General features: G+C 41.4%; 1 protein-coding gene across 7 annotated transcripts in view; it reads right to left on the bottom strand.

Moving 5' to 3' along the window:
- LOC133155879 (rap guanine nucleotide exchange factor 2-like) overlaps positions 1-13724 on the bottom strand; it is a 69346-nt gene that overhangs the window by 39079 nt on the left and 16543 nt on the right. For 5 of the 7 annotated variants that reach the window (XM_061281523.1, XM_061281541.1, XM_061281549.1 and 2 more), the window contains exons 4-7: positions 12727-12783; positions 9050-9133; positions 2389-2464; positions 879-1046 (exon numbers count right to left, since the gene is read on the bottom strand). In XM_061281523.1, coding sequence (XP_061137507.1) covers positions 879-1046; positions 2389-2464; positions 9050-9133; positions 12727-12783 — 385 coding nt within the window. Of the gene's footprint in view, positions 1-878; positions 1047-2388; positions 2465-6572; positions 6789-9049; positions 9134-12726; positions 12784-13724 lie in introns of those variants that run through there. The other 2 variants (XM_061281573.1, XM_061281564.1) reach the window with 2 other exon arrangements.

Genomic DNA, 13724 nt, shown 5'->3' with positions numbered 1-13724 from the left:
TGTACACTGTGAGAACGCTTCACTTCTTATTCCCAGGAAGATAAGACTCAAAAGATGTTCACCATGCAGTACTGTACACTACAGTACAATGCAAAAAAACCCGATATGTGCCCCAAATTTAAATGAACCGAGTTTACAGATGAAATAGCAACATTTCCATGAGTGATGTGGCATTCATGTTTCAAGCATGGGCTTGTAAAGGATTGATAATGCAAACAAACAGGTAGGAATAGTGACAAAAAAACAAAGACTATGATTTAAGCCGAAAAGAAACGGGCAATTCAGATGCAATGTATGGATGGATAAGGTGACGAAAGAGATGTTTAGACTTACCCTTAAGACAACCAGGGCTGCCACAAACTACTTTTTGTTAAGTCAACTCGTCACCAATACTCGTGAATCACCTAATTGGTTCATGTGTAACATATTGCACCGGCAAGCAGCTGTTCTTTCACAACCAATATTCCCTTGAATTCTTCAAAGTATGTAAATACTAAAAACACATTCAACTTTCAGTGAACTTTGGAACCCGTACTGGCATTTCTTACATGTTAGTTTTTACCATGTATATAAATATGAGAAAGGGAGGATCAAGCAAAAATAAGCATTTGAACACAAACACACCTTAGCGGAAAAACTACAGCGAAAGCTATCAACACAAGTTGTTAAAAGACACTTCAATGAACAACACTGAGCATCTGGCAAGGAAGAGACAACAACAACAAAAAACTACCAGGGTGAGCTGAGCTACTTTCAAAATCCTACAAAACAGCACAAACAACAACACAGCAACGGCAGCGGTGATATCCAGCACAGCAAGGGTTAAAAGTGGCTACAAACCAGCAGCACAACTACCTCCCTCCCCTCCCTAAACTCACCGTGCGGTAGCCCCGGGCCATGGGCGGCTTCCCGGCGGGGTACGGATCCACTGTGTCAATGATGGTCTGCCGTTCGCCTTTCTGGTTGATCTTCCGAAAGCGGCGGCGGGACTGGCGGTGGGAGGCTTGTCTCTGAAAGTACTCCTCATTCTCATCCATATAGTCCACCTGGGAAACATGCAGAGAAGACGATTACGGGGGATGCCGGGGCAGGGGGTCGGGAAATGGCCGTGCCATGGCTGAACTTGTCTGTGATGGGAGAACTAATTTTTTAATCAAGCTGTTTTTAAAAACAAAACAAAAAAAACGGATAGGTCTCAGCCCTGACGCACAACGATTTTGTGCAACGGGAGCAAACCTGTTATGAAACAAATTTCAGGTCATCTTCTATTTACCATTGATGGATTTGGTTTTTCACTTTTTGATGACGAACTTTTGAGAACTGACGTGCTGTATGAACCAGAGGCAAAACTTGACTAGCGTACATTTTAGTAAACGTCGAAAACAATTAGAACATGATAGAACTGTAGTCACTGAAACAAAGATGAACAGTCAGAAAATCAATTCAGTTTTATGAAATATTGTATTACATAAGTAAATAAAAAAGGCTAATAATAATATAATAATAATAATAATAATAATAAAAAGCTAAAATCCAGGTTTCCACTTCATGGTAAAGAGAGAAAATTCTGAGTATAAAAGTGAGCCAGTCATCCTCTCTTCATGACTTCTGTCTTCATTTTGCTTTTTTCTTTTGATTCCTCTCCGCTTCACATTCCGACAGCGACAGGGATTACACCACTGAAATCGCCCTCTTCCGCTACCATGACAACCGTCTCCGGTTGCAAATCTCGCTGCATGCAAAACGAGAGTGTCTATTTTTTTCCCCCTTGCTTTTGCACGTCCATTCCAAAGTTAGGGATCATCTGGATCTATTGCAATATAGCATGGCATAGGCATCCTACAACAGCAATGAGAGGGCTGGATTGCACCTATTACAGCAAACAGCAGCAGCGAGTGTTATTCTTACTAGGGGACGGTGGGGGGGGGGGGGTCTTGGCGTTGGGGGTGCGCTGTGTGATAGCTCAGTCAACGCACAGCAATTACGGTTTGCGAAAGGGAGATTAGTGGGATCCGTTGCAATCTGACGCGCTGCCGGCCAGCTGTTATTTGGTAGCACTGCACGCCAATGCTTCGAGAGAAGCGGCTCGAGAGGCTACCGTTACATAAACATGACGACAAGTAAGAAGAACATTGCTCATGCAAACTAATCTAGTGGACCTATTTTGTTAACATCAAGCACAGTGCGGTCTTGAGTGGGCCTAACATGTATTTTTCTTAAACAGAGTTGTATGGTTTAAATGCAGCATTTATTTCAAAGTTCCATGGTTTCAAATACGTAACAAGTATGTCAGTAAAGAACTTCGCCAACCACAAACAGCGGACGCATTCCAGCACGTATACCGTTAAATTTGCTTTGACCACAAACATTTCAGTCAGGAAGACTCACCACAATCATCTCGGATGGTTCCAGGACGATGCACTCACATCCACGCCTCAGACTGCCTGCCGATCGCTTGCCGAAACTGCCCACAAAAAACAAAATGATTAATAACTTCTATGACTAAGTATAGCATTTGACACTTGCTTGGCGAAAGCGTCTAAAAGACTCAACTTTAAATTGGTACTTACCTTTACACATTTTTAAATCTGCACGTCAAAATGTATTATTGAACATAAGTGGTGGAAAAGTAGACACACTACCAAGGCTAATAACTAGCTAGCACGAATAACATCGGTTTCTTTCCACTCTGAAAGTGCGTCACAATGCACACAACAGCCGGAAAGTACCAACTCAAGTACTACATTTTTTATTTAAGAAAGTGTAGCGGTGTACCTATGGAGGGCATTCGATGGTTATTTCCACACAAATGACAAAATAATACATTTTAGAGCTGTAATTGCAATACTGTCAATCTACAATATATTTCCTCATAGCATTACACCTATGCATGTGAACAAATATTAAACGTAATTAAGCAAGTTGATGACTTAAGACTTGTAAAGTAATGACTTGCTTGAAATTTAGTGTGTGTGGGGGGGGGGGGGGGGGTCCTCTTGTGCAATTTTCATCCCAGTAATTTGGAACTTGCTTGATAATTGAAGCTTAAACCCGAGACGATTTGTGCGCAATGGTTACATGCACATTTGGAAATAGTGTCTGTTTGAGGCCAACTTTCCAATCTCGCTTTTTACAGATTTGTTCCGGAATTTCTGCATCAAGACATTCAAAGAGCAGCATTGAAGTGGGGATAACCCCCCTAAATGGGAATGGCACCGCCACTCGCCTCTGGAAAACTCTACTAGAGCAACGTCACAATTTGTACTCACAGCTCGTGAGGCGGCGAGCAAGAACGTATTAAAAGACCCCAAATATCCCAAAGAAGAGCAGCAGCAGGGGCCTTGGAAATTCTGGGGCGGTTTTGACGAAGAAGGCTGCCTTTGTCGGGACACAGGGACTTCCTTGTTTGATGCTTTTAAGACGGGTCTTCATTGAGAATGGGAGCGGCGCGTCGTCGATTAGCTGATGGCCTCGTTGGATAAACTTCGGCGACACAATTACTGATGAATCAGAGTGGCTCCATAACTTAAATCCAGTTACAATATTTCCCAATTTATTGTAGCAAAGGCACATCATTTTGGGTGAAAATGCTATCAACTTATCACCATGACATAGCAATTGCTTGCAAGTTAGGACGTATCAGTGGCTAAGAGATTGCTAAATTTAAAACGTTGCCTTTTTGGACTCGGGTTGCCTATTTGAGAGGGCAAAAATGTCGTATGTTAGCATTTTAGGTATTTTCCAATTGAAAATAGTGCCTGAATACAAGGCCAAATGGAATGCCTTTATGAATCAACCCAGGTTGTGATCTCGTGCTGTTAGAATGCTATCAGTTGTCATTTGAACTAGTACCTAAACACAAGCCAAGATTTAAAATCCCAACAATCTGCCTCGGCGATTTTTGCACTCAGGTTGCTATATTGCTATGAGTTGGCCTACAAATGATTAATATCTTAGCTTTTTTTAGCAGTTCAGCATTTTCATAAGAAATCCCATTTTCTAGTTTCTGCGGTGGGCTGAAGAGATGTAATAATTCAGGTTTATGATACCAGGTGCATTTATTTCCGATGTACCGGTATGTTTTGCGACGATGCGCCAACAGATAAGAGGATGACAGTGATGAGGAGCCAGATGCCGGTGCGGATAATAACTCTTTGAGAAGAGCGTGCAACTCTGCAAAAAGATTAAACTGTTTTTGTCACGCATCGCCAGCCAACATTCAGATGTAAAACTCTGTTAAGCCCAGCAATGCTGTGTGTTTTGCGCAACGAGAATACAGCCTGTGACGGCACAGATGGACGTAGCAAAAATAATATCATCACATTGAGAATGAAGTTTTTATTTTACCCCCCTTCAGAGATTGAAAATTACTGCCTCATAAATTATGCTGCATCAATGACCTTGGCCATCTTAGCACGCAACTCTGCATCGACATTCAAATCGAGATTGCAAACTCTTAAGATAGCAATTCCATAGCAGAAGTCATGAATATCAGGAATACCAAAAATGAGAAGTTATGGAACATTTGGGAAATGAAGAAAGTTGGTCCCCTGTTTTGTATAACCCTCACGTATCTCACATTTCAAGTCTATTTACATTTAAATACATAAATATGAATAAAAACAGCTACACTATACGACCAATAGAAACAACTCCAGCCATAAACCTAACCGCAACCTCACCCGCAACTTTAAATCCAAAGGCCATACCTAATCTCAAATACCTAACTGGAACCCTGAGCCCTAATTGCCTAGCAACCGCAAAAGAAGATGAACGGACATATTATGGACAAATTAGGTGAACTCTGACCATTTCCCACACTGGTGTCCGACAGCACCCTGGTTGGGACTCGCTGCGTTCGGGCATGAGCATGCAAGAAAACAGATCCCTCATGCATTTCCTCACTGTGTCGTTCATGTCCACACGTCATATTTGTAGACGAGTTCATTGCTCGATTAGGTGACCGGCACCCCCTTGGCGACCCCCTGTTATACAACGGGCCCGGGTTGTTTGGAATGTCACAGCGCATACATCAGCCGCCTTTTCAGTCTGTGAGCCCGGCGGCTCACCGCCAAAGCCTCAAATCCATTCTGCTGTCGGCGACTCGACCGGTGCGCCGCCTAATCCCGGCTGGAAGAGGGCGGACGAAAAGGGAGGGAAGCGGGGAGAATTGGGGGTCTAGGCTTTTACGCAAAGCTGTTTAGTGGTGCGGTGAGCGGGTACGCCAGCTTTTTTAACTCACTTGGGCCTTTAAGAAGGACAAAGATTAATCCTGTTGGTTACAAAAGATGAAGAGAAGGAGAATTAAAAACCCAGATTTCATACCACTGTAACACTGCATCCCCCCCAACCTCGCTCAGGGTAGCAGCTGACCACCCAACCGCCTTTCAGCTTTGTAAACACAATTCCTCTAGCCACGTGGAAGCAGATAGTTCACGGTTTGTACCTTCCGGAATAGACTCAGATCCCGCTGGCAAGATTGCACCTTGGATGCATGACTACTTTTAGCTCCTCCAAACAGGCCAATGACCAAGCTTATCTAAGATGCTTTTGCTTTTTGCTCCCTATTTTGGGCAAACATGCAAATTCATTTTAGCATTGAAGAAAATTAATTGGGTGTGACCTTAACTAAGAAAAGCAACATATTTAAGCTGTGGTATTAATGTTTTTTTCTACTATTTTATTTTATTTTAGAATCGTAAAACAAAGACAAAAAGCACTTTCCTAAAATAAAGACAAACTATTAAAGGCGTAGCACATTCCCAAAATGACAAACTACCTGCTGTTGCACTATCCTAAGCAGATGACAAAGTACTGATGATGCACTTTCCCCAAAATGGAGACAAAGTATTGAGGCACTTGCCTAAAATGAAGACAAAGGGTGATTGATTTGAAACTTTTTTAAAAACAGAACTATGTTGCATTTTCTCAAACAGAAAACAAATACATAAGTGCTGAAAAAACAAATTGACATTTGGCTTTCCTAAAAACTATTGTTTGTTGTGCATTCCTGAAAAGAAGTCAAACTAATAATGTTGCAATTTTTTTTTAGTAAAAACAACAGCATTGTTGTACTTTCCCCACAGACAAAATAACAAAAAGAAAAGCGATTAATGTTGAGTTTTTCTGAAATGTAACTGCTAAGCTTTTCTTTTAATTGTTTACATTTTATTTGAGAATCTTTCATTCATTAAAGACGACAAAATACGGATAGTGCACTTTCCCTAATATGGACTTTGATTTTGTGATATCCTAAAAAAGATTAATTATTGCATATTTGTGATCTTAAACCCAAGACAGGCATTCTAATATTGTAAAATCCATCAAAAAAGACTTTGGAAACTTTTCTGGGTGGTATCAGTCAACTCTTGCTGCACTTTGAATCTCCCGCAGCTAGGAACATTGTCTTTTGACGTTTGGCTTCAAAAGCGTGCTCCAATCCAGATCCAAAATAGCTCCCGCTGCGCATTCCACACCCTTGAAGACTTTACCCGCTCCTGGCTCACATTTTAACATCACAACCAAAACAAGCCACTTTTTTTCTAAGGCACTGGGAGTTAATTGACGCTTACCCACCCGCCACCACTCGGCTGTCGGAGTGAAGCCGCCACTTGATAAGATTAGACGATCCTCCTTCCTGCTCCTCCGGAAATATCCCGCAAGGTTAGTCCCTTAGTTAAGTCCCGCGGACATGTTCCAGGTCGGCAGATTGCGGCGTATATCCCACTGTGCGCACCCCTTCGCCACTACTGTGAGAATGAGAGTGCGTAGCTGGTAGATCAAACCCCCGCCCCCCCTCGTCCAATGGATCGGCCCCTTTTACGCCAGCCCCCTTTGCCCTTCGTAATGCGCTACGCAGCCGGCATTCCAGCATACAACTCACTTCCTGCTACAATGGAGTCAAGAGGGTGGAGTGTGTCATTTGTCAAGGGGGGGGGTGAAGGAGGGAGGGAGAGAGGGGAGTAGGAATCCTCCCGCTATTCGGCAGAAGTTACTCATGAATACCATGTTGTAAAAACAGTCAATCAACCGGAATGATGCCTTGTGAACTCAGAGCCTTTCCCAAGCTTTTGAAGCAACCCTCCCTTTTACAGTTAAACTTCCCAACATTGGCGCACCCCAAAACAACCAACATCAGTAAAGCACTTCACTAAGTAGCTAAAAGTGTACATGTGTAAATATGCTGAGTACAGCTGGCTGGCCTTTTGTGTCAAAACTAAACAGTTGATGTCACACCAACATAATTGTAATCACATTAATAAATCATAGCAAAATATTGACTCTCACTTGTCACTAAGTTACTAAAAAAAAATCCTGGCAAAGGATGCACACTCCCATATAACAACAATTTGTCTGTCTACACTTAGAAAGTGAATTTGCTGAGATGTAAATGATTCAGATCAGGCAGAGACAGAATAACTTTTTTTTTTTAAAATAGCGTTTTCCTGGGTTGTTGCATCGCGACTGAACTCTGCTAACCTTTACCGCAGCAGGTCATGGCGTAACATTCTTAGTTCCCATCAGGCCGTTGATTCGCTTTTACTCGCCTTGACAGGAAGTGATGTATTTCCCACGAATTAAAGACCAGACCAGCGCCAGTCAGCTGATAGTGGAGATAAATTTAATAAATGTCAGAAGTGAAACCAGACTCAGAATGAGTGGAATGCTTTTCATCACTGCTTCCTCCATTAGACTTTGGAAACAAAAATTGAGAAAGAAGCTGGTAGAGCTTCCATTGTCAAAACTTAGTTAATGTTTGGGAAAGTTTACATATATTTATGCAAGCAGTAACTACCGAGGTAGGCTGTAACTCTGTTAATGATGTAAAACAAAGCGTAAAAAAGTGCAGCTACCAGCTAGCTTTGACAAAAAAAGACAAACTAAGTAAGTAAGTAAGTATGTATGTATGTATATATATAAATAAATAAATAAATAAATAAATGCAGGATGTGGCTCTAAAAAAGACAAATGACTGATGTTGTACACTCTCCAAAAACAAAAAAAAGACAAATTACCGATTGTAAACATTCTGAAAAAGAACAAAATCTTGATGCCGCACAATCTTAACGAGATCAACTACTAATGTTAGATGCGAATGTGTGTCACCCACTCGTCAGGCTCGGCTTATCTGGGTTACGTTTGATGTTACACCGGCCTCTGGGATAAACAAACGTTTTACCTTTTAACGAGTCAACCATTGTCAGACGGCTCCGCTGAGAAGCGCCGATAGAAGGCGAATCAAGAAGCCAATTAAAATCTCCAGGAAGATATCTTCTCACTGGACTCCTATAAGTTTGTCAAAAAACTAATTCAGCCCTGAGGCGTCGTGGCGTTCCCTTGTCGAGTCATACAGACTTTTTCCAGAGCTGTCAGAGGTGGGGGATTTCATTTACGTGTGCAATTTGGGTTCAAATTGAAAACGGCATAGGTGGAGTCTTTCTTTTCTTCTTACCCTAGTTATTATTAAAACTTGATTTTGACTTGGTTGAATCAAGCACAAACTGCTGCCTTCAAGTATCACTGTAAAAAACTATAGCTTTTGACAGACATTTGAATCTCACAACCATTCATTATAATGAACGTTTGACTTGAGGCCAAGTTTAGTGGAAGTGACAAAACGGTGATGACTTCAGGCAGCCCTGTAACAATGAGCAGCTAGAAAAAGTAGGAATAGTAAAAATGAATAGTGTGCAATAAATTCTAGTAATACCGACATCACGCTTACAAGCATTTTCAAAGTTAAAAGGTTAGCATTAACAGTTTTATGGGCTTTCAAACGCCTCCCCAACTTCATCTGAACGACCGGTGAGCAACTCCCACCCTCTCGCGGCACCACGACCCGGCCGCCCGAATGCTCTTTTGTGTGTTACGCAATGCACAAAAAAGATCGCCCACGTTGGTGGGTCGAGCAACAAAGACAGCTCTTTTTTTTCCCCCCAACAATGCTACGGGCCTAATCAGAAGAGACAATCACTTTAAAAGAAACCCTCAATGAGCCCCCCAACAAAACAAAAAAACACAAAGAAAAACAAAATGGTGGACAACCTACCTGCTCCTGGGCAGGAACATGGATTCCTTGATGAACACAGAACCTGACAAAAGGATGTACCAGCAGCTTCCAATGTCATCAGGGCTGCAAGGAGAGATTAGAAAATAATAAAATTAATAGAGGATTAGTGCTAATTCCGACACAAAGGATCAAATATATACATATTAACTTTCATCAAATAGAATAAATGAAATTCAAGACAATGTTTTATTTAAAAAAAAAAGGGGGGGGGATTCTGAATAGAAAAGAGTAGTGGAAGACAAAGTGTAAACCACCGGCAACACGGGCAACCTTTTTAACCATCTTAAGTTCGACTAGTGTGTGCTTCACAATGAAGACGTTCGCTGGAAATTTGTCAACAGTCTTAGTTTTTCAATTTTCATTTTCTATTTAAAAATAAATGACCGTTTTTGGTTTCACTTTTTGGAGCATTGATTGATTGATTGATTGATTGTGGCATGTATACAGTCACTTCATCACGTTTTTCCTTGTAGGCACCAAATAAACAGAAGTTGCCGGAATGGGAAACGGGATAAAGCAAACTTGCTCATCGTTTCAACCAAGGATTTTGTTTACAAGACACAATATCATCATAGCATCATAATTTAGGATTGACAAATCGTCGCTGATTAGCGTCATCCTTTTTGTTTTCTACAATTTATTTCATGTTCTCTGTTGGTTTGAAACAACACCTCTGAGACACTAAGCTAGCAAGTAACTATAATTATAACTATAAAGGGTTTCAATTTGTAAATAAGAAGCTGTGAACAGTGTCAAAAAGTGCAGACGGGAGAACTGCGAATGAACCGGCAAGCGCGCCGCCATCCGCCCACATCTATTAAAGCGCCCGAGGAGACAAGGAACCACAGACGGGAGTAAACTCGCGGTGACCCGGCGTGATGACGCCAACGCCGTCGTTGTTGTTGGCTGGCACAGCCTTTTGCAGATAATTGCCAAACTAATGCGCACGCACTCTCCCGGTGGGAACATTTTGACAAGTTAATCACCAGACTTTTCCAGTTCAAAAGCGGCTCCTGCGGTGAACAACTACATTAGTATTATTAGGGAGACACCCAATAAGCATCTTGAACTATGGAAGAGTGTGTGCAGAGTCTGATAAGGAATTTGCATGAGAAAGATTTCTTTGCACCATTTACAAAGCCTCATTGCATCGACCGGAAATCAAAACAACGGGAAACTTTGCAGAACTCCGCTGTGAAAGTCGTTAAGGGCTAACAAACAAACATTTAAATATGCAAATCACAAAAATATTAGAAAATACCGAAAATGTACTAAAAACACACAAGTAATATGACAATATGAGTAAAAAAATAAAATGAACAAATAAGGGGGGGGAAAACAAAGGGAGAAAATATACAAATACTTTGGGGGAAAAGATAGAATACAAACAAATATTTCTCTCCAAAATTGATGAACAAAGAACTCATTTGATATTTGTATATAAATAGTAAGGGAAAAAAAATCTAAATATCAGATGAGAATGACAAATACCTCGGATTTTTTATTTTTATTTTTTTTAGAAAGGAATAACAATTTGGAGAGAAAAACCAAGAAGAACTGCCGGTCGGAAAAGTCTCCTTGGCATCAGTCTGCCATCGACGCCATAATGGAATGCCGCCTGTGAAGAAGTGTGTCTCGCGATGGCACAGACATGGTTGTGAAGTTTGCTAACAAAGAAGCTGTAGTGAGCGAACACGCTGACAGCTTGACTGATTTGGGCCACGTGTACGGGAAGAGACGGCCAATGCGGGGTTTTCTTTTAACTGACAGGAACTTTTTTTTTCACGAATAATGTCAGTTTATTGTTAAGGAGTGACATGAGTAGTTCTATTCGGGATAGTATGACAACAATAGTGTTTTTTGGGTAAACACGCAGTATCAATTGTATTTCTTTTTACAAAAGTTAGTACTTTGACTTTTCAGGAAAGTGCCTTGTCATCGCAGCAAGCCATCGTTTGGCATCTTTTTAACAAGCAAATGCAAATATCATTTTAAGTTTTGGACTCTACACAGCACTTCATGACTAAAATTAGTTTTTACTTGATTTGACTTATGTAGCTCTACTGCACCACGCTTAACTTTGCACTCCTTGTGACAAAATGCTAAAACAGGAACAGTTAATAACAGTTAAAAGTTTTAATATTTGCAATTACAAGTAAAAAATCTGTGCCCAAGAGTGAACAAGAGGTTTTCTTCATTTTGGACTAAAGCAGCCATTTTGAACTCCTACTTTTATGGGTGCCTACTTGAGAACTTGGCCAAAAGAACTAAAAAGGACGCTTGCTTAAATTGCCAAGAAGCACACATCAAAGTTTGATGATCAGTTTGAGGACTGAAACGCACCCAGACACTTGTTTTATTGGTTGACACAAAATTGAGCGGAGCGGCAACATACACATGAAAAAGACTCAAGGACCCATGACTGAAATCGGCCATTTTGGTTTAAGAGAGCCATTTTGCGAGACTTCCAGGGCTTGTACTTTGAAGAGCACCAACTAGGGAATTTGTCCAAATGAGTTACAATTAAGTATCCAAGACAGATGGGTCAGGCTGGAGTGTTTTTATTTTATTTCTTATTCTATTCTCAGAGCGCCGTTCCCCCCAAAAATACAGCCAGAGAATAAAAGCTGTTTGGACTGACAAGATGGAGAGACGTTTGACAGGAGTGTTGCAGCGTCCGATGCGAACCAAAAGCTAAAAATATAACAATGGAAAAGTTTGTTTTTGACGCTTTCGCCATGAAAGGCGCATGGGGGGAGAGTCTCGGCGTGGCAACGTTGTTGTCAAACTAACTTTGGAGTGTTCCGACAGCATCCACAAAAAAAAAAAGTCTATCCAGTAATGTTTGTTTGGAAGCACTTTGAATGCGCTGCAGCAACTTTTCCCCTCTTGCATTTGCGTCTTAAGGAGAAAAAGTGACGGCAGCTGAGGCCTACATTCCTATTTTGTTGTTATTGCTGCTCTAAAAATGCACCAAACTACACTTGAAAAATAACAAAGACGACAGACAGGCAATGGCTGCCGGCTAGTGTACTTGCAAATGGCGACACTGAAGAGGTTAAAAGGCTGAACAGACGATAGCAACCTCAAGTAAAAATGTGTCAGGTCAGCCTCTTATCTGCGAGAAAACTGTAATCAGCGGACGGTAAATCCTGCAAGGTTCTGGCTCTTTTGCCATATAGGCACTTTCGCAGAAGCTTTGGATTGTGCGTGCGTGCCAGCGAGAGAGCAAAAATATGAGCACTTTTCCAACAATTATCCTTGTGTCGCGCAGTGACATCAGTAGCGCAAAGGTACGATGAGGTTGTTAAGTGGGTCATAGGTGCATGTCATTCTGTGTTATGTGATCTGTATTTGGGAACAAAAAACTTCATACAGACCCAAATGTGGGACACCTCATGAGCAGAATGATTTGAAGCTCCACCACACTTTTTCTACACGATGAACAAACACGAACTTTCGTTCCGTTTTTGCATCACAAAGCAAACGGCCCCTTTAGGATCGTCAGTGATAGACAGGAGGCTGGGCGCTTATTAAATCACGTGTGAGCGTTTGCGTGTCAAAGTGATGTACAGCAAGCACCAAATGCACTTCCCATCAAGGTGTCTGTCAAATGATCAGCATCCGTTCAAACATCACATTACGTTTGCACTTACTAGTAGAGCACTTCGTTGGCTTCGTGTCTCTCGTAGCGCACCGTCTCGCACATGATCCTGCAGGGGTGAAACGTAATTTCAGAATGAATACTTCCTGCATATAAATGTGGACGTGCCTCCATTCCATCAAATTTTCACATCATTCAACATTTATTTGACCAACATTGCATCAGATTTATTTTTTCAAGATAAAATTCATACATTTTTTACTTTTATCTGTCTGTCTGTACAAGGACTGGGCAAATAGGCTTGTTCCCCCAAATTCAGCTTTTTGACTTATCGATTTGTCCCTTTCGATAAAAAGCAAAACTAAATGACATAGAATATTTCTTAAATTCCAATTTTCACACACTGTTTTGTTTCCTTCATTTCAGCGGATTCTACGCTTTTTCGTTGGGCATCGGCTAAATTTCGGCAGAAATTTCATTTCTTAGTTGTGAACGTATTCAAAGAAAACTGTTTCGTAATAACATTTAACTTCATTCATTGCAACTGAAGTTCCGTGCAGGTAGTGAATTCCCTAGATGTCATCTGCATCAGGACCCCCCCCCCCCCACACACACACCTGTAGCCTCCAGAAACAACACTGCGACATCACAGTGTGCTGTAACTCACAGTAGCTCATCTAAACACAGCTGAGGGGCACACGCAAACAACCACTAGCCTGTGTGTGTGTGTGTGTGTGTGTGTGTGTGTGTGGAGCAACACAAAAACAAGATCTTTAACAAAATCCTTTGCTAAGTGTGGTGTCTGACTGGAAAGTGAGTGCTGGGAAAGGGTCAGTCACTGCGTGGAATGTTCCAGCTCACAGGTCATGTACTTTACATTGTTCCCTCGGCGGGATAATCCACATAAATGCACACACACGAGGCATGCTGGAAACGCAATGGCTGGCGGGAAAGTCACGTGTGTTTTCCACAAAGATGTTTTATTCGTTATTGGAGAAAACGCTGGTAAAATTTGAGTGTAAAAGAGAGCCTTGACATGATTTTTTTTTG

This window comes from Syngnathus typhle, linkage group LG1 (assembly GCF_033458585.1).
Source record: "Syngnathus typhle isolate RoL2023-S1 ecotype Sweden linkage group LG1, RoL_Styp_1.0, whole genome shotgun sequence".
In the NCBI taxonomy this organism is placed as follows: Eukaryota; Metazoa; Chordata; class Actinopteri; order Syngnathiformes; family Syngnathidae; genus Syngnathus; species Syngnathus typhle.
The sequence above is the reverse complement of the archived record's forward strand: the minus strand, read 5'-3'. Positions and strand labels throughout refer to the sequence as shown.